At 45.3% G+C, this 20,947-nt stretch overlaps 2 protein-coding genes across 3 annotated transcripts; one reads left to right on the top strand and one right to left on the bottom strand.

Annotated features, from left to right (window-relative positions):
• Positions 1 to 37: 37 nt before the first annotated feature.
• Positions 38 to 10,396, bottom strand: mitd1 (MIT, microtubule interacting and transport, domain containing 1). 2 transcript variants are annotated; one of them, XM_042333949.1, is made up of 8 exons: positions 10,319 to 10,396; positions 7,683 to 7,844; positions 6,438 to 6,539; positions 6,168 to 6,304; positions 5,830 to 5,916; positions 3,399 to 3,514; positions 2,145 to 2,205; positions 38 to 1,113 (listed from the first exon to the last, which is right to left on the bottom strand). In XM_042333949.1, exons 2-8 carry the CDS (start codon positions 7,825 to 7,827, stop codon positions 1,018 to 1,020), a joined length of 744 nt encoding a protein of 247 aa, XP_042189883.1. In that variant the 5' UTR covers positions 7,828 to 7,844; positions 10,319 to 10,396; the 3' UTR covers positions 38 to 1,017. The 2 variants fall into 2 exon arrangements, with proteins under 2 accessions (XP_042189883.1, XP_042189884.1); XM_042333950.1 differs by lacking the exon at positions 6,438 to 6,539.
• mrpl30 (mitochondrial ribosomal protein L30) lies at positions 10,273 to 20,510 on the top strand. Its single transcript, XM_007885438.2, has 5 exons — positions 10,273 to 10,587; positions 18,308 to 18,391; positions 19,073 to 19,219; positions 20,145 to 20,218; positions 20,318 to 20,510. Exons 1-5 carry the CDS (start codon positions 10,300 to 10,302, stop codon positions 20,448 to 20,450), a joined length of 726 nt encoding a protein of 241 aa, XP_007883629.2. The 5' UTR covers positions 10,273 to 10,299; the 3' UTR covers positions 20,451 to 20,510.
• Positions 20,511 to 20,947: the final 437 nt, after the last annotated feature.

The following is a 20,947-nucleotide window of genomic DNA, read 5'->3' on the forward strand; positions in this document are numbered from 1 at the left end:
TTTGGTAACATGAACACATGACAATTCGTGAAGAAAGTGACATTTTGAGAAGTTTTTTAATGATCCGAGAGCAGATGGACACATTACAGAATTTCATTAAGACAACCATTTTAATATACATTCCTCAAACCATTTTCATACAAAACCTTATTAAAATTATGTATTTTGGGGGATAAAATCTACTTCTCCTACAGCTGCGAACCCAAATCAAGGCACGTTCTGTCCTCTTGTTGCCAGATATCAAGGGCTGGATGAGACTCAACTTTCTGTAGCTGAATACTGACAAGACGGAAGCCATACTCCTTGGCTCCATCAACGTTTTCTCACCTGTAGCTCTGACCTACCTTAACCTCACTGGCCTATCCCTCAGATTTATGGAACTTGTGCATAACCTAGGGGTCGGAGTCGATCCCCAGCTGTCCTTCTTGTGCTCACCTACACCAAATTCTGGTCCTTAGAACACCAGTCCTTGCCTGACTCTATTATAGAACTGATCAATTTCAAGATCCTCATACTCATACACAAATCACTTCATGTGCTGTCACCTCCCTACCTCTTCGACTTACTTACTCCTCACTCCACTACTTTGCTCAGGTGCCTCCTGCACATCCCCCGTCCCCTTCACCTCACCATCGGAAGCCGTGCTTTCAGCCACTACATCCTGAAACTGGAATTCTCTGCCTCAATCCCTCTGCCTGGCCTCCTTCACAACAGATCTGAAAACTTTCCTCTTTGGACGTGTCTACAGTCACCTCCCCCCCCCCTCTCTTCGGCTTGGTGTCAAACTCCACAATTGTTAAGTGTTCCAAGACGCTATCCTGTGTGAAGCCCCGTATAGACATGCAAGTTGTTGTTGCTGCTATTGCATTTATAAAATAAATTACTATTAAATAATGCAAGTTGCAGGGTATTTAAATAATGGTTACTTCAGTATTATAAATGATTATATTAAAAAACTGTAAAATGCTTTGAATACATTGCCTAATAAAAGTGAATAACCAGAAGAGTATCTCTAAGCTATGAATTCTTTGTGTGCTTTGTATGGAATATGTCGACTGTAGTTTCATGGCAGTGTCTCAAGTCAAAGTCGCAGTATCCAATAGAAAATTTGCTCTGGAAAAGCAAAAAAAAGCATCGATATCTCTTTAAATCTCAACATCTTTTCAAACATAGTTAAGTTTTTTTTAATAATTAGTGCTCCAACATCCCTATCCTATTTCATCATTTTGTTTGCATTTTCATTTCCTCCACAATGTGAGGGAAGATTTGTACACAGGCTCCCAATTTCATCTGGATGTGAAGTTGCTCTATCTGTCCTTCAGATGACATGTAAACTGAGATCCTATCTGTCTGTTCAGGCAGATGTTAAAGATCTCATGGCACTACTGTATTCGAAAAGGAAATGAAGTTCATCTGGCGTGCTGGCTAACGATCCCAAAGATAAAACTGGTCATTCACTTCTGTTTGTGGCATTGTTTGTGGAATGTCCCACAAACAAATATTCTGCCACATTCATCTACAACTTATACAGTCATTACATTTTATAGTATGTGCTATGAAGTGTGTTGAGACGTTCCTGAGAGGTTAGGTGTTATATGAAATGCAATGATTATTATTTTTATGATACAAGGATTTTTAGAAAAACATTACATTGCCATTGCCTAGAGTGTTTCCTAACTAGTTGCAAGAGCAGGAATGTGCAGATGTTTGTCATAGTAAATCAGGCAGTGAGGCAGGGTACGTGAACTGAGAATCCTTTACAAATACATTCTCCTCGTACCTTAGGAGCCATCCCCTATCTCTATAAACACAAAATCCCGAAAGGGATAGGTGAGTGGTCTTCACATTTCATACGAAATTCTGAGTGTTGAAGGTGCCATGATGTGAATTGAATGAAGGGAGTTACTAGGCTCAGAATGATAAGATAACTTGATAGTGGTAATAGTTATTGAATTAGGATTAATCATTAACAGATACAATGCGATCATTTCAACTGTGTATAAATTCACTTATTGGTAATAGTGAATTTCAGCTGAATAACAACTAGTATGTCACCTCATACTTCTGTTTAAATGTTCATAGAAAATAAATATTTCTATCAATGCCATCCTAATACCAAGAACACTATTTAATTCAAAACAAACCTGTGTTTTTTTAAAGTAATCTAGTCCTCTTCCGATCTTTATCACCCACCCGTTGTTAAATCTGGCACAAAGAAACAAAACACTTTAGTTGCAACACAAGTACACTCGATTTACATTTTTTGGCCTTGACCCCAGTTACATCTTGCATTGAACCATTAATCTTTCTAAAAAAAACATGTTTCTGATGTCCTCAAACATTGGTATAAAACTTAATATTAGTTTTGAATTTCTATAATTTCTTTGATAGGTAGGTAGAAATAAACTTTAGAATTTTAGAAAGGGCCTATTATGTTTTTATATCTTATTGCTTATTTGGGGATTATGCTCATTCAAGAAGGGGAAGAGAATGAGAGAATAGAGGACAGAAACTATATAGAGGTAATGCATGTAAAAATACAATAAGGTCTGGTCACTCAGCTTTGTATTTTCCTTTGTATTCCACATTGGCAGATTATCTCTAGAGTAAGTTAACTGCCTATCCTCCCAACGGAGTCCTGTAGCTCAGTGGTTGGAGCACTCGCTTTGGAAGCGAGAGGCCTGAGTTCAATTCCAGGCAGGGCGAAACCTTGGGCAAGTTTCCTTACTCCACACAGAGCCTAATAATAATAATCCCTCCAAAACCAAAAACAATAATAAATTAGTCATTTTCAATCTACGACTGTTTGTGGAACATTGCTGTGCGCAATTGGCTGCCGTGTTCACCCACAAATATACAGTCAATTTACTTTACAGTGTGTTCTGTGAAGCGCTTTGGGACGTGCTCCCGACGTGAAAAGCGCTATATCAAATGCAAGGATTATTATTATTATTATTATAATCAAGAAATGGTGTTTGGGAAGGGGAAAATATATAAAGCAATTTGAAATTAAATACACTAGATTTACAGCTTGTTAATTTCAAGAATTGCAAGTTCAAATTGCACTCAATATTTAGACAATCACTAGCCTGTCTTGGTTTAGTCAGAGCTGTATTTTTATGGGCAGGGCGGAGCATGCCATTTCTTATCCCTCTTGCTTCCATTGGTAAGCAAGAGGGATAAGACATAGCAAGATCAGATATCTACCCCCTGTTAACAATCCTTACACTTATAAGAGTCCACGAGGGAGGACTGCCTCAATGTCTCAGCTGGAGAAGAAAGTAACATGACAGCAGAAGGAACAAAATCTTTTCTATCAACGTAGATTTCATAAGCAGTAACATAAAATGCCTTAGATTTATTTTTGAGTTTATGCAGTGATGCTGCGAAAGAATCACCTGATTTCCCTGTCATGTATTGTAGAGGAGAACATCACTTCCATTGTTACACCATAACTCTGCAATGACTGCTTTATTTCTTCAAGGCCACTAGTCTGCTGGGAGTTCCTACTATCCTAAAATGTAACAAGATATTCAGGAGATAAAATAACATGAATATGCAGCATGATTATGCATCTGGCAAAGGTATAAAACTAGCACTGTAACATTAGTACCAATTGTACTGTGTAAATCTTTTACGAAATCACCATAAGATTATCGGTGTGAGAGAAGACCAGCCCTGTTTGGTGTGGGTAACATTTCATTTCAAGCCATTTTTCAAGTTAAAGATTGCATAAGACTATTCAAAAAGAGAAAGGCATTTCTCCTAGTGTCCTGGCCGACAATCCTCAGAAAAAATTAGTCATTCACATCATGGCTGTTCGTGGGATGTTGCTGTGCGCAAGCTAGCTGCCATATTTGCCTACAAATGCTCAGTCCCTATATTTTACAATAAATCCTGTTCTGCACAATGCCTGTTGTGGCCATTTATTTGCAGACACAGACATACACTTGACTATATTTCTGTTCTAGATAGAGACTAAAATGCATGTAGATTACTCATGATTATAGAGCTTTCTTTTGATGAAGATCTGAATCCATTCATTTTCTCCCCATGCTCCCAGGTCATGTATTGAATGATCACATAGTTCCCAATTCTACTTTGAGCCATATTTTGGGAGATCCACTCAGAAGCTCTCCGTAACATAATGGTTCACATTGAAAACTCAACAGAGTGTGGGGGGGAGGGAGAAAGCTTTCTGCACCTTCTGCTCTTCCACATCTGGTTTACTGCACATTCCTCACTTTATGGTTTGATGAAGTATCTTGGTGAAGTAAACATTCATCACTGACTTGCAATATCGCAAACCACTAGTTGAAATGTGAATAACAACAACAACAACCTGCATTTCTCGCCTTGAGACGACCTCCCGACGTAAAAGGCTCTATCCAAATGTAATTTGTTGTTGTTGCCTCTCACATAAAGTAAGTATCTTGGAAGTGTAAATAAAATTAACTGGAAACAATATCCTACAAATGCATCTACCTTAAACGTTTCCATTTCTATTTGTGGGGAGATAATTATTATAGATGTCAATGGATAACATTATTAAAAAATACTTTAAAGTAAATGCAGAATGCTAGTCTGACAGTACTCTTTGAACATATGCATCCATCAGTAAGAATATTAGAATATCAAGAATATCAGACTTCAAAAGTAAATTTCTGTTTAAAAACCGTAGTCATTTTGGCATAGCAAAGGGATGCATATTCAATGTTTTTTTGAAAAAGTGAAAGAGATGACATCAAAATTAAATCTGCAGAAAAGGTCTTATTCCTAGTGATATTAGTAGAGGACAGTTTAGCCTCTCTGCTGTGGTCAATATGCAACTCAGGGAACTAGTAGAACTCAAGCCAGTGGAGGGAGAATTGTTGTAGATTTTGCTGGAACAAATCCCTGCTTTTATTCAGGACATACACTCACTTCAGTCAAGAAAGCTGGCAATCTGGTACCCAGGCCTCCTACACTGGGTCAGCTGGAGGCTACATTGGATGTAAAGTAACTTTGCAATTTATGACGATTGCTCAATGGTGATATACTCTTCACCCCTTGATTGAATGCATGCACTCTGCTCAGCACCTCCTCACACTGTGGAATAGTGATACATGGGGCTGTGGGCACAAACCCAAGGCCCAACCACTGGATGTGCTATAGCTGTCACTGTTTTACAGGATCAAGTGTTGGTTTACACTGAACAACATCTTGGAATTGTGCAATACCTTTTACATACAACGAAGGTCTAAATACTTGAAAAATATAACGGCAGCAGCAACCAGGATAAAAGGGAGATTTAAGAATACTGACCAACTCTATGGTTGAAAAGATTTTAAGGAGGTTTTAAAGGCATAGAGAGAGGACGCAAGGCTAAACACATCAAAGAATAGAAGATATAAGAAAGAGAATAGTGAGATTACAAAGGGATTACAAAGACAAATCCTTGTATGTAAACAAATTCCTTTTAACACCTCACAACATTCCAATGCAACATTCGGAGTCCTGTAGCTCAGTGGTTAGAGCACTCACTTTGCAAGCGAGAGACCTGAGTTCAATTCCAGGCAGTGCGAAACCTTGGGCAAGTTTCCTTAATCCACACGCCTAATAATAATCCCTCCAAAAACAAAAACAATAATAAATTCGTCATTTTCAATCTACGACTGTTTGTGGGACATTGCTGTGCGCAATTGGCTGCCACGTTCGCCCACAAATATACAGTCAATTCACTTTACAGTGTGTTCTGTGAAGCGCTTTGGGACGTCCTCCTGACGTGAAAAGCGCTATATCAAATGCAAGGATTATTATTATTATTATAATGCAGTGTAAGATACATACATCATCAAGTGACGTCAGTAGATGAATGTTTTTCACTTTACAAGGTCCCTTGAGAAGCATCTCACAGAATCTCAAGAAGTTATACACCTACAAACAGGCAAAAAAAAGTATAAATTGTACAAGTAAAGCTTTAGAAAATTATATGTTGTTTAAATATCCAATTCAGTTGCAATCATATTAAATGCAATATGCTTCCAATATTTTAAAACTCATCCCACCAGAAGATTTTGAACATTAGTGATTCTAAAAACACATTAGGCCATACTGCTCCCTATTTTTATTTATATACAATATATGTATATAGTATATATATTTCTTACTGCTTGTATAGCAATCACCTGATGAACGTGCCTGATATACGGATCTTCCACCCAGACTTCAGTAACAAGGGGATCTAAATATGGTTTGAATAGCTTTTCATAACTGTATCCAGTAGCATCTGCTGAAATTTTGATCTGCTCATGGTATTTCCCTTCTGAAATATATAGGAAAAGTAAAACATTTACTTTATTAAAAATGTGTTTGTTACTTTATTAGAAGGTTTTAGGATAGTATGCCTTGCAATGAAACTGCTGCATAACAATTTTACTATATTTACAAACAATTACCTTCTTTCATCTTGGTTAAGTGCATTTTAATTTGTTCTGCTCGGTCCATGTAATTTCTGACTTTCTGTCGATAATGGCCTTTTTTTGTGTCATCTTTTGTAGCTATAGACAGTAAAAAACAATATTTCTAGATTTTAAATGGCTAGTTGTTTTAATAAATCAGAAATGTCATGCATTTAATCTAGATGTTTTTATCAATGTAAGGAAGAAGTGGTCACTTATTTTCTGTTACCATAGTTATCCTGACAACAACAACATGATTGCATTTATAGAGCGCCTTTCACGTCGGGAGGATGTCCCAAGGCGCTGGACAGTTGGGTCGGGACCCGAGCAGGGGGGAAATGGTCAGGTTGAGGGGAAGGGCGAGGAGGGGGTAGAGAGTCGAGAGGGGAGCTGAAGGCACGGTTGAAGAGAATTGCGGGACATTGCGGGATTCAGTTTTGTATTATATATTTCACAAGCATTGTTTAATATTAGTAGTTATAAACAATTGGATCAGGAAAAGAATACAACTCCTAGAGTTGAAAACATATAACCTTCATTAGCTGGCAAGTTCTTCCCACTGATAATTTATTCTCACAATCTCACAATTTTCCACTAATTGGCCCACAAAATATACAGTCAATTCACTTTACAATATATTCTGTAAAGCGCCTTGAGACGTCTCAAAGACGTGATAAGGTGCTATATCAAATATAAGGATTATTATTATATTATTCCGCATATATTTAGTTTACTCAGTTAGTCAGATAGACAATAATTATGAGAACAAACACAATTATAGACAGACATTTTCACAGCAACAAGCAAAATACAATATAAATAGTATATCCATATATAGGTGCATGTAAGCAATGAGTAAATTTTTTTGTAGATTATGCCTGTCTAGTCAAACATACAAATAAATAGCTTTATCTAACCAGTAATTATCAATAAATAGCTTTATCTAACCAGTAATTATCAATAAATAGCTTTATCTAACCAGGACTTTTTGTTTGGTTCACTCTCAGTTGCAGTAAGGTAGGATTTTTACAGCCATATACAAGATGCAAGTCTGCTTTTGAGGAAAATTCTCAGGAGTTAATTGCCAGTGGATAACAATTCACAATGACTTTCAGTACAAACCATTTAATTTTATGGGTGTAGGAAAGGTGAGTTTTGAGCGGCCACAAGATCCTGAAAGTTCAAAGGGGCAGCTGGATTCAGTTTGAAAGAATTTGCGTGAAAACATCAAAGTTTTGCTACCTTTTAACACTTCCATAAGCAGATGGATTCCTTCCTGATAGCAGACCAGAGATTCCTGAAAACGTGAGCTGCTGTCTAACTCCACTGCTCTCTTCAGTACAGTCACAGCTGAGCTTTCCATCCCTGCCAGTAACTGCTGAGACATTGCGGCAGAGACCGAATCTAGGAACAATAGAATTGTTAAAGGATAGATTCATATTGCAGAACAATTGGTTCAAATGTGTAATAATGTTAATTCAATTTCAGACAAATTTCAAGATTCCTAAAAGTAAAATAGTAAGAATATTCATTAAACTGGTTAACAGGTTGAAGCTCTAAATTATACAGTTTTTCTAATATATTACTAAATCTCCAACCACTCTCTTGTGTTCTCTAGTTTTAATATGTATTAATTATAGTTCTGTCCTCTCTCTGGATCTATATTCACTTGGTGTGCGCCTTGTAGTCTCATCAGTGTATGCTGTGTATCACAGACTGTGTGTGTGGTCCCACCCGTGTACACTGTGTATGGAACTGTACAATATATTAGGTTTTAACAGACTGTGGATGTGGGCTCACCAATACATTTTGCATATTACAGACTGTGTATCTAGTCTCACAAGTATATGTTGTGTATTAAACACTGTGCAGTATAGTCTGTAATAGTTTGTAATACACAACACTGCTGTCCGCAATTGGCAGCTGCGTTTCGCACACAAAATATACAGTAAATTCACTTTATTATATTATGTACTGGTGAGACGATACACACAGTCTGTCACTAGTTCATTCTGTGTGTTACAGTTTGTATTACACGCTCACCAGTCCAGTGTGTACAGTGTATGAGAGGCTGTGTATTACCAGTGCGGTGTGTACAGTGTATGAGAGGCTGTGTATTACACCAGTGCGGTGTGTACAGTGTATGAGAGGCTGTGAATTACCAGTCCGGTGTGTACAGTGTATGAGAGGCTTTGTATTACCAGTCCGGTGTGTACAGTGTATGAGAGGCTGTGTATTACCAGTGCGGTGTGTACAGTGTATGAGAGGCTGTGTATTACCAGTCCGGTGTGTACAGTGTATGAGAGGCTGTGTATTACCTGTCCGGTGTGTACAGTGTATGAGAGGCTGTGTATTACCTGTCCGGTGTGTACAGTGTATGAGAGGCTGTGTATTACCAGTGCGGTGTGTACAGTGTATGAGAGGCTGTGTATTACCAGTCCGGTGTGTACAGTGTATGAGAGGCTGTGTATTACCAGTCCGGTGTGTACAGTGTATGAGAGGCTGTGTATTACCTGTCCGGTGTGTACAGTGTATGAGAGGCTGTGTATTACCAGTGCGGTGTGTACAGTGTATGAGAGGCTGTGTATTACCAGTGCGGTGTGTACAGTGTATGAGAGGCTGTGTATTACCAGTGCGGTGTGTACAGTGTATGAGAGGCTGTGTATTACCAGTGTGGTGTGTCCAGTGTATGAGAGGCTGTGTATTACCAGTGCGGTGTGTACAGTGTATGAGAGGCTGTGTATTACCTGTCCGGTGTGTACAGTGTATGAGAGGCTGTGTATTACCAGTCCGGTGTGTACAGTGTATGAGAGGCTGTGTATTACCAGTGCGGTGTGTACAGTGTATGAGAGGCTGTGTATTACCAGTGCGGTGTGTACAGTGTATGAGAGGCTGTGTATTACCTGTCCGGTGTGTACAGTGTATGAGAGGCTGTGTATTACCAGTGCGGTGTGTACAGTGTATGAGAGGCTGTGTATTACCAGTGCGGTGTGTACAGTGTATGAGAGGCTGTGTATTACCAGTGCGGTGTGTACAGTGTATGAGAGGCTGTGTATTACCAGTGTGGTGTGTACAGTGTATGAGAGGCTGTGTATTACCTGTCCGGTGTGTACAGTGTATGAGAGGCTGTGTATTACCAGTGCGGTGTGTACAGTGTATGAGAGGCTGTGTATTACCAGTGCGGTGTGTACAGTGTATGAGAGGCTGTGTATTACCTGTCCGGTGTGTACAGTGTATGAGAGGCTGTGTATTACCAGTCCGGTGTGTACAGTGTATGAGAGGCTGTGTATTACCTGTCCGGTGTGTACAGTGTATGAGAGGCTGTGTATTACCTGTCCGGTGTGTACAGTGTATGAGAGGCTGTGTATTACCTGTCCGGTGTGTACAGTGTATGAGAGGCTGTGTATTACCTGTCCGGTGTGTACAGTGTATGAGAGGCTGTGTATTACCAGTGCGGTGTGTACAGTGTATGAGAGGCTGTGTATTACCAGTGCGGTGTGTACAGTGTATGAGAGGCTGTGTATTACCAGTGCGGTGTGTACAGTGTATGAGAGGCTGTGTATTACCTGTCCGGTGTGTACAGTGTATGAGAGGCTGTGTATTACCTGTCCGGTGTGTACAGTGTATGAGAGGCTGTGTATTACCTGTCCGGTGTGTACAGTGTATGAGAGGCTGTGTATTACCTGTCCGGTGTGTACAGTGTATGAGAGGCTGTGTATTACCAGTGCGGTGTGTACAGTGTATGAGAGGCTGTGTATTACCAGTGCGGTGTGTACAGTGTATGAGAGGCTGTGTATTACCAGTGCGGTGTGTACAGTGTATGAGAGGCTGTGTATTACCAGTGCGGTGTGTACAGTGTATGAGAGGCTGTGTATTACCTGTCCGGTGTGTGTTAGTTTCTAGTCGGTCTCTTCCTCTTCCTGGTATCGGTGTCACCGCTATTTCTGTCCGGTTATGTGCAGCGGAGCCGCAGTGTCGGTGGGGGCCGTGTGCAGGAGGGGGTGAGCGGCCTCGGGCACTGCCTATACAGCCGCGTGTCCTCGCCCTCGGCTCAGCCCCGGGGACTGACTCCCCGAGCGGCGAGAGAGAGGAGCGGCTGATGGCGGGGCTGTGCCGCGCGGCCCGAGGCTGCACTCGGCGTCTGGGGGTGAGTGTTATTCCGCCGCTTTCCCAGAGCCAACCATCGGCCTGAACACCCCACAGCCCCCACACCCCCCCCCGGCCCCGGGCTCCCCCCACACCCCACACCCCACACACCAGGCCCCGGGCTCCCCCCACACCCCACAGCCCCCCCCCACACACCAGGCCCCGGGCTCCCCCCACACCCCACAGCCCCCACACCCCCCCCACACACACACACCCCACAGCCCCCCACACCCACAGCCCCCACACCCCACACCCCACAGCCCCCACACCCCCCCGGCCCCGGGCTCCCCCCACACCCCACAGCCCCCACAGCCCCCACACCCCCCCCCCCCCCCCCACACACACACCAGGCCCCGGGCTCCCCCACACCCCACAGCCCCCACACCCCCCCCCCCGGCCCCGGCTCCCCCCACACCCACAGCCCCCACACCCCCCCCGGCCCCGGGCTCCCCCCACACCCCACAGCCCCCACACCCCCCCCCGGCCCCGGGCTCCCCACACCCCACAGCCCCCACACCCCCCCGGCCCCGGGCTCCCCCACACCCCACACCCCCCCCCCCACACACCAGGCCCCGGGCTCCCCCACACCCCACAGCCCCCCCACACCCCACAGCCCCCACACCCCCCCCACAACACACACACCAGGCCCCGGGCTCCCCCCACCCCACACACCCCCCCCCCCACACACCAGGCCTCGGGCTCCCCCCACCCCACACACCCCCCCCCACACACCAGGCCCCGGGCTCCCCCCACCCCACACACCCCCCCCCACACACCAGGCCCCGGGCTCCCCCCACACCCCACACACCCCACACCCCCCCCCCCCCACACACACCAGGCCCCGGGCTCCCCCCACACCCCACAGCCCCCACACACCCCCCCCCACACACACCAGGCCCCGGGCTCCCCCACACCCCACAGCCCCACACACCCCCCCGGCCCCGGGCTCCCCCCACACCCCACACACACCAGGCCCCGGCACTACCCCACCCCCCACACACACACACCAGGCCCCGGGCTCCCCGGCACTACCCCACACCCCCCCACACCCCCCCACACCCCCACACACCCCCACACACCCCACACACCCCAGGCCCCACACACACCCCACACACACCAGGCCCCGGGCTCCCCGGCACTACCCCCACACCCCCCCACACACCCCACACCCCCACACACCCCCCCCCCCCCCACACACCCCAGGCCCCCACACACACCCCACACACACCAGGCCCCGGGCTCCCCGGCACCACCCCCCCCCCCCCCCACCCCCACACACCAGGCCCCGGGCTCCCCGGCACTCCTGACCCCCCCACACACCCCACAGCCCCCCACACACACCAGGCCCCGGGCTCCCCGGCACTACCCCACACACGCCCCACACACACACACCCCCCCCACACACACACACACACACCCCACACACACCAGGCCCCGGGCTCCCCGCACTCCTGACCCCCCCACACCCCACAGCCCCCACACCCCCCCACACACACACCCCACAGCCCCCACACACACCACAGTCCCCACAACCCCCCCCCCACACACCACAGCCCCCACACACACCACAGCCCCCACACACACCACAGCCCCCACAACCCCCCCCCCACACCCCCCCCCCACACCCCCCCCACACACACACCACAGCCCCCCACACACACCACAGCCCCCACACACACCACAGCCCCCACACACACCACAGCCCCCACACACACCACAGCCCCCCCCCACACACCCCCACGGCCCCCACACACCTCACCCCCCCCCCCCCCACACACCCCCTACCACACACACCCCCCACAGCCCCCACACAGCCCCCACACACCTCACCCCCCCACACACACCCCCCACAGCCCCCACACACCTCACCCCCCCCCCCACACACCCCCACCACACACACCCCCCACAGCCCCCACACACCTCACCCCCCCACACACACCCCACACACCCCCCACAGCCCCCACCACACCTCATACCCCCCCACCACACACACCCCACAGCCCCTGCACACACCCACAGCCCCCACACACACCCACAGCCCCCACAGCCCCCACACACCCCACACCCCACAGCCCCCCCCCACACACACACACAACCCCCCCCCACACACACACACACACAAACCCCCCACACACACAGCCCCCCCACCTCCTCCTTTAAGGACAGTTTGTATTGTATTAATATACGGCATGTGGGGTGCAAGGGGCGGATGTCAAGGGCAAAATATGGACAGGATAGCGAGAGCTTGAAAGGGTAACGGATAAAGCAGGGCAGGAGATTTGAGAACAGCAACTTGCATTTATAAAGTGCTCATCGACCTGGAATAGTGTCTCGGAGCGCTTAGCGGAGCCTGATGCCGACCTGGGAGGAGGAAGGCGTGATCTGAAGATGGGATGGTGGGGCAAGGCGGGGGGAGATTTCCAAATTTTTGGGGCGTAGTGGCTGAAAGGATGGCCACCGATGATGGAGAGGAGGTAACGAGGGATAACCAGGAGGTTAGATCCAGCCAAGCAGAGGCGGTGGGTGCTTGGAGTCGGGAGTAAGCAGGTCGGAGAAGAAGGGAGGTGCCAGGGCATGAAGGGATTTATAAATGAGTGTGAGGATCTTAATGTTGATTTGTTTTGTAATAAGGAGCCAGTGGAGCCTGGCAATGACTGGTGTGACGAGTTTAGAACAGTTGAGTATATGGGTGACGGAGTTTGGAATTAGTTAGATTTTGTGGATAGGGGAGCTGGAGAGAATATTAGTCGAGGCGGGAGGTGACGAAAACAAGGACAAGAGTTTTGGTTGCATTGGGTATAAGGTACTGTCGGAAGCGTGAATGTGACGGAGGTGAAGGAAAGCGTCCCTGGTCAGGAAGGAAGGATTGAACCTGATACCTAGTTATGCACAGTTTCGATAAGTCTTGGGGATGGGCCGGGGAGATTGTAGGCCAGAGCCGCAGGATAGAAAACATTGACGGGAGCCAAGGAGTATGGCTTTTGTCATGTCGACATTCAACTGCAGGAAGTTTGTGCTCATCCAGTCCTTGATGTCAGACAAACAAGCTGACAGAATATCAGCAGACCTGGAGTCGCAGCTAGAGGAGGAGAAGTAGATTTGGATGTCATCCCCAGGTTGACCCCATGTCTGCAGATGACATCCCCGAGAAGGAGCATATAGATGAGGAAGAGGAGGGGCTCAAGGATGGAGCTTTGGGATTCACCGTAGGTGACCGGGTGGGGGCGGGAGGAAAAATCTTTGCGGAGTCAAAGTGATGGTTGGTTATGTAGGAGTCGAACCAGGCGGGTGCAGTCCCACTGAGGTGGATGAAGAAGGAGAGGCGGTGGAGGATTATTGCATAATCGACTGTTGAACGCAGCCGAGAGGACCAGGAGGATGAGGAGGCAGAAGGAGCCCTGGTCACAGAGAAAGAGGATGTCATTTGTGACTTTGAAAAAGTTAGTTTGCTAAATGAACATCGTTCTTTGGTAAAAATGTAAAACATGATGAAAACGCCTCGTCAATCAGTATCAGAACATGAATGTGAGTTATACTGAGGTTACTGTATACACAAACTGTTAACCTATTGTTCTCTTTCAGATTAGTCACTAGGTGGCATCCTTTATTTGATTAAATTAAATTCAGAATACAGAAGGGAATGCAGACAATCTTGAGACATTTGCCTACAAATACAAAGTGACTACACACTACAGTAAATCCTGTGAAGCATTTTACAATGTCCTCCTGAAAGGCGCTATAGGTGCAGCAAGCAATTAGGAAGGCTAACAGTATGTTGGCATTTGTTACAAAAGGGTTAGAATTTAAGAGTAGGGAAGTCTTGCTGCAACTGTATAGGGCCCTGGTGAGACCACACCTGAAGTATTGTGTGCAATTTTGGTCTCCTTATTTAAGAAAGGATGTACTTGCCTTGGAGGGGGTACAACATAGATTCACCAGGTTGGTACCAGAGATGAGGGGGATGAGTTACGAGGATAGGTTGAGCAATTTAGGCCTATATTCTCTAGAATATAGAAGAATGAGAGGTGATCTTATAGAAACCTATTAAGGGGCACGACAGAATAGACAGTGGGAGACTTTTTCCCCTGGTTGGAGAAACTATAACCAGAAATCAGTCTTAAAATTAGGGGTAAGCCCTTTCGCACTGAGTTGAGGAAAAACTTCTTCACTCAGAGGGTAGTGAATTTATGGAATTCTCTACCCCAAAGGGCTGTGGATGCTCAGTCCTTGAACATATTCAAGACTGAGATTGATAGATGCCTTGTCGATAAAGGGATTAAAGGATATGGGGATAAGGCAGGTAGGTGGAGTTAGAATAGATCAGCCATGATCTTATTGAATGGCGGGGCAGGCTAGAGGGGCCGAATGGCTTACTGCTGCTCCTAATTCTTATGTTCTTATGTTCTTATATGAAATGCAAGGATTATAACTATTATTTGTGGTAGTAGTACAGTATTATTTTCTTCATAATGTTTGCTTCTAGACATCGTAACAAAAAATACTGGGTTTTCTCAGCACAAAATATAAGAGAGCACTTTTCAGAGTTAGATATTCTCTTGCCTCCACATAGAGAACCGACTATAATGAGAAGAGTAGACGCTGGAACAATTGATCTAAATGATAATTTATGCGTGCACAAACCTTTTTTCCAATATCTAAGTGCATCACCTATCCTTCACTATCTTTATTTCAGTAGCGGAGATGATAAACATATATTTTTAATGGTTTTAGACGTGGTTAATGCATCTGACATTGTTGTGCTGCTTGCATGATGATGTCAAATGTTCGTACACATGCAAAATGTTATTTTGTATTAAGGGCCCTTTGGAATAGTGAAGATTATATACAAGTGCCAAAGACTCAAAACATGGCAACACCATCAGTTTAGGTTGCATATCACCTCCTGCCTTCAGAGCTGCAATATAAAAATATTTTTATTTTGATCAGTTGGGTATTTGGTGCACACAGAAACCCACCACCATTCTTAAAGAGTATCCAACAACATAAACAACAACAACTTGCATTTATACAGCGCCCTCCACACAGGGTAACGTCTCAGAGCACTTAACAGTGGCAGCGCCTGACTCCAAGCCGAGAGGAGAGGTGGCCATAAGCACTGTCAGAGCTAGGTTTTCGGGCAGGATTCGAAAGAGGGGAGAGAGAGGGCAAGTCGGAGGGATTGAGGGAGAGTGTTCCAGAGTTTTGGGGAGTAGTGGCTGAAAGTGCAACCTCCTATGGTGGGGCGGAGGGTGCGAGGGACTAGCAGGAGGCCGCTGCCAGTCGAGCGGAGTGGTGGTTTGGGAAGTGAGAGGTTTGGAGAGGTAGGGAGGTGCCAGGGAGTGAATGGATTTGAACACGAGTGTGAGGATCTTGAAGTTGATCCATTCGGTGATGGGGAGCCAGTGGAGTCTGGCCAGAACTGATGAGTTGTGGGTACAGTGTTTGGTCCGGGTCAGTATGTGGGTGGCAGAGTTCTGAATGAGCTGGATCTTTTGAATAGTGGATCTGGGGAGACCGGCGAGGAGTGCTTTGGAGTAATCCAAACAGTAGGTGACAAACGCTTGCATGAGGGTTTCTGCTGCATTTGGGGTAAGGTACGATCAGAGGCGGGCAATGTGGTGGAGGTGGAAGAAGGTGGTCCTGGACAAGGATCGGATGTGGGGGAAGGAAGGTCAGCTGGGGGTCGAACTGGACGCCGAGGTTTAGAGCTGGTTCAATGAGTCTGAGGGACAGCCCAGGAAGATTGAGGAGTTTAGATCTGCAGGAATGAAGAAGTTGATGGGAACCAAGGAGAATGGCTTCCGTCTTGTCCATATTCAACTGCAGGAAGTTTACACTAATCCAGGCCTTGATGTCTGCCAGTTAAGTTGATAGAACATTGGCGGTCCTGGAGTTGGTACCGGAGGAGGCAAAGTAGATTTGTGTGTCATCTGCATACATGTGGATGTTTACCCCATGTCTGCAGATGACATCGCCAAGAGAAGCATACAGATGAGGAAAAGAAGAGGGCCAAGCATGGAGCCTTGGGTACTCCGCAGGTGACCTGGCGGGGGAGGGAGGAGAAACCATTTGCTGAGATGAAATGGATGCGGTCGGTTAAGTAGGACTCGAATCATGCGAGTGCGGTCCAACTTAGATGAGGGAGGAGAGCTGATGGAGGAGGATGGCGTGGTTGACTGTATTGAACGTGGCAGAGAGATCCAGGAGGACAAGGCAGAGGGAACCCTGGTCACAGATAGAGAGAATGTCGTTTGTGACTTTGATAAGCGCGGTCTCTGTGCTGCGGGCAGGGTGAAAACCAGCCTGCAGAGGCTCGAGGAGGGAGATGTGACTGAAGTTGACCTGCAACAATGCGTTCCAGGACTTTGGCAAGGAAGGGTAGGTTAGAAATGGGACGGTAGTGAGAGATTAGAAGGATCAAGGGTGGTTTTTTTTGAGGAGGGATGTGGTAACAGTGGTTTTCCTGAGGAGAGAGACTGGTTGACTGTCGGCCAGCGGGGGGAGAGAAGGGGCAGCTGAGTGACCAGCAGCTGGTGGGGAGGGGGTCAAGGCAGCAGGTGGTGAACTTCATGCGGGTGATTGTGGTTGAGAGGGAGGGAGAAATGGGGCAAAGGAGTGTAAGGGGGGGGGGTAGTGGTAGGAGCCATGGTGGAGGGAGAAGGTGGTGTGGATGGTCTGGGTGGGGTGGAAGGGGGATATGGGGCGGGAGTACGATACAGCCAATTTTTCAATTTTTGAGGCGAAAAAGTCTAGAACCTCTTTGCACTTAGCGCTTGATGTGCAACTGAGTAGTTCCACATATGCTTTGAAATTTCTGTTTATCTGGAATGCAATGCATACTCTCCAGAGAGATGCACTCAATCCTGGAAAATTTAGATGTAGTTTGGCAATATCCAAGGCTTGTGGACCCGAGAGTTTTCAGTGGAGGTATTGTTGCAATTTAATTATTTAATCAATAATTAAATTTAATTATTTGATTAAATAATGTAATGAATTTAACCAGCTAAAACCATGCATCTCTTTAGCAACACTGTCTGTCAAGCTTCCTGGAGCTAGTCAAGCTAGGGCCACCGTACACATTTTTTAATCTGGGAACCGGGTCTTTTTTTATCTGGGGAATTGTAGATCAGGACAATGTTAACCAGGCAATTCACACAAGGGAATAAGAGCATTACTGTACAAAAAAAGTCCATTTGCTAAATAAATATCCTCTTTTCGAATGGTGATATGGGTTCTTTAACCTCCACCTGAACAGGTTGATGGCACTTCGATTTAATATCTCATTCCAAAAAGTTAGATTTTTGTGAAAAAATACCTAGCAGTACAACTCAAGATTTTGTCTACCTCGACTTAGTTTATGTCTGTGGAAAAACATATTTTGAAGTGTAGAACTACTTGTGGTCACCAGTTTGCCATTGTGGGAGCAATTTGAGGTAATGCATTTGAATATCATTAAAGATATGTTTGAGTAGATTAATGTGTATTGAATTAGGTAAGATATGTTTCCTTCCCCTAATGCATTGTATTCTGTTAATGTATTGAAAGTGGTCTGCTTTAATTTGCTATATGTTCTTCTCAAGATTGTTTCCAAAATATATTCCTTATTATTCACAGAATATTCTATTAGACAGAATGTTTATGGTGAATTTAATAGTGTATATGGGAATTTTTAGTATGATGAATTATTTCAAGATTTTCATTGTAGTGTTTTGTTTTCACAGAACTTGACAGAGAAGTTTCTCATTCCATTATCATGGACTGGATTTGTTCGATTGAAATTTACTAAGTCGCGTATTCCAGAAAAGGTGAGAAAATGGGTATTTGCTTTTTGTCTATCATCAAATTATTTAGTTAATCCTTTAGAATAATATATTCAGCTTGATTCTTTGTGGCAGAAATCATGAACTCACCCATTTCTGTTTGAATACTGAATGTCTAGTTAGATATCACGTCACCTAATAATTCTGGGTTGTTTTAGGAACGTGGGTATGTTTTGAATGAACAAAGGGGATTCTCCTCCAGCCGTCTCGCGGAGTTCAAAATCCTCTTCCTCACCTTCAAGGCCCTCCACGGCCTTACTATCTCTGTGACCTGATAACCCTGTTTCAACTTGTCCTCTCCCTCTGCTCAGCAGTCTCCAGCCTACTCCATCAATGGCGGTCAGGCCTTCAGCCTCTCAAGTCATGTCTCAAGAACCTCCCGTCCCACCCTCTGGAACTCCATAGCACATTGCATTCTCCTCACTCGCTCCATTAATTCCTTCAAGGCACATCTCAAGATCCTCCTCTTCAACCATGCCTTCGGCCAGCCTCCCATATCCCAACCCCCACTTCCCCTCGGGTCCAAATCCCTGACGTCGAGCACCTTGGGACATCCTCCTGTTGTGAAAGGCACTGTACAATGTAATTTTGTATGGTTATTTTGCACCGTAATAAAGATTATAGCTGCATAAGTTTAATGCATTTCTTCTGTAATGCTGGTTATAGATGTTTGAAGTGCATCCCTCAGATCATGAAAAATATGGTGGTGACCCAGAGCAACCACATCAACTGCACATCATTACAAGAATAAAAAGTGGGAAGCGTCGTCCATACTGGGAAAAAAAGATTGTTCATGACCTTGGATTAGGCAAGGTAATGTGAAGTGTCCGGGTACAATATTTTCAGGCAATGCACTGTTATCATTTCTGGTGTTCAAATTGGTCCACTCATTCTCCTAAAGTTGGAAAAGGATGATTTTTGCTGTCTTTACCTTACTGTACAAAGAACTGTGATCAATCAATGAAATGAGCTTTTGGTTTAGTTTCAAATTAAGAGTTAAAATGAGTTTTTAGATATAGTATGCTAAAAGGTGGTTATTACTTTTGTTACCGGGATGTGCCGTATCTCGATACATTTTTAAATAATCTCTGGCAGCAATCTTTATTTCTCTTTTTAGATTTTTTAAAAGACAGATATTGTTGAGCTACTGAAACAAGTTAGTTTGGTTACAATACAATTTATATAGTACCTCTTACATTAGGTGGATGTCTCAAAGCTCTTCATAGTGTTGGATGGTCACCAAACTCAGGATGGGAGTCAAGGAGGGTAGGGAGGGGAAAGATGACCGTATGCAGAGATGCATTTTGAGACGTGCCTTTAAAGTGAGGGAATCAGAGACTGACAGAATTCCAGAGAACGTGTGTAAAGTGATTGAAAACCTGCCTGCCTGTAGTGGGGCGGATGGGAGGATGAAGCATGAGGGACTGGGTTGTCGGGTTGAACGGTCGTTGAGATAGGATGGGGTGAGACTGGAGGGATTTAAAGGTGAGAACGAGGATTTTTAACTCAATCCGCTTGGGGATGGGAAGCCAATGGAGGATGGGAGTGATAGGCTCACAGACCCTGGTTCAGGAGAGGACACTGGCTGCAAACTTCTGGGTAGTCTGCAACTGGTGGAGGGAAGAGCTGGGCAGTCCATATACAGAGCATTGGTGGAGTCAGCCTGGATATGATAAAAGATAGGGGTCTCAGTGGCCTATGGGGAGAGAGTAACAAAATGTTTTGTTTCTTTTACCAGTCAAATCAACCACGGATTCATAAGAACATTCCATCAGTTAACCAAAAGCTAAAAATTATTAAGCATCTTATAAGGTTGGTGAATATTAATTTTGAATTTAATCTTCACTGGAAATTTTAAAAACAATATGCCTTTGATTTCATGAATGCTAAATATTTCAATATATTTTGCAGCATACAACCCCTGAAATTACCACAGGGGCTTCCGACAGAGGAGAAACTAGCAGCTACTTATCTGAACAGCAAAGGGGAATTGATTATAAGACAGCAACTGCTGCCACTCGAGGAAAAAACAATTGAATCATAGCTGCGGTTCGAGTCCGGCTCTTGTAACTTTGAAATAAAAATTTCACTTTGTGCTATTTTCCATTTTCTTTTGTTTCTGATTTTTCACCCCCACTAGCATATGCCTCTCTGATCTTCGTTTGGCATCTTGCTGGAGTTGGTTCTATAGACCCTAGCTGCCCTCCAGCACCCCGCCATTGTTTGTGCGAGCCTTGAGGCAATACAATTGGAAGGCAAAGGGGTTGGGGAGAGGAACGATGACTACAAGCTCAAACCTACATCTCAAGACATATCTTGAACAAATTGAGTAAGCCAGGGAATGAGTCCAGATAGACTATCAACAACTGTGGAGGGTGCCACAGGTGAGCTTGACATCCCCATTGCAGGGAGATGCCTCTTTCCTGCAGATGAGAAATTCAGCACAATAGGAGGAAAGGGGGGAAAAAAAAACTAACCTGTATCCCCCCTTCATTTCATGCACTAGAATGTAGCACCAGTATGCCGCACCACTCCCTTTCA

The sequence above is a fragment of the Callorhinchus milii genome, unplaced genomic scaffold, assembly GCF_018977255.1.
Source record: "Callorhinchus milii isolate IMCB2004 unplaced genomic scaffold, IMCB_Cmil_1.0 Scaffold4, whole genome shotgun sequence".
Taxonomy (NCBI): domain Eukaryota; kingdom Metazoa; phylum Chordata; class Chondrichthyes; order Chimaeriformes; family Callorhinchidae; genus Callorhinchus; species Callorhinchus milii.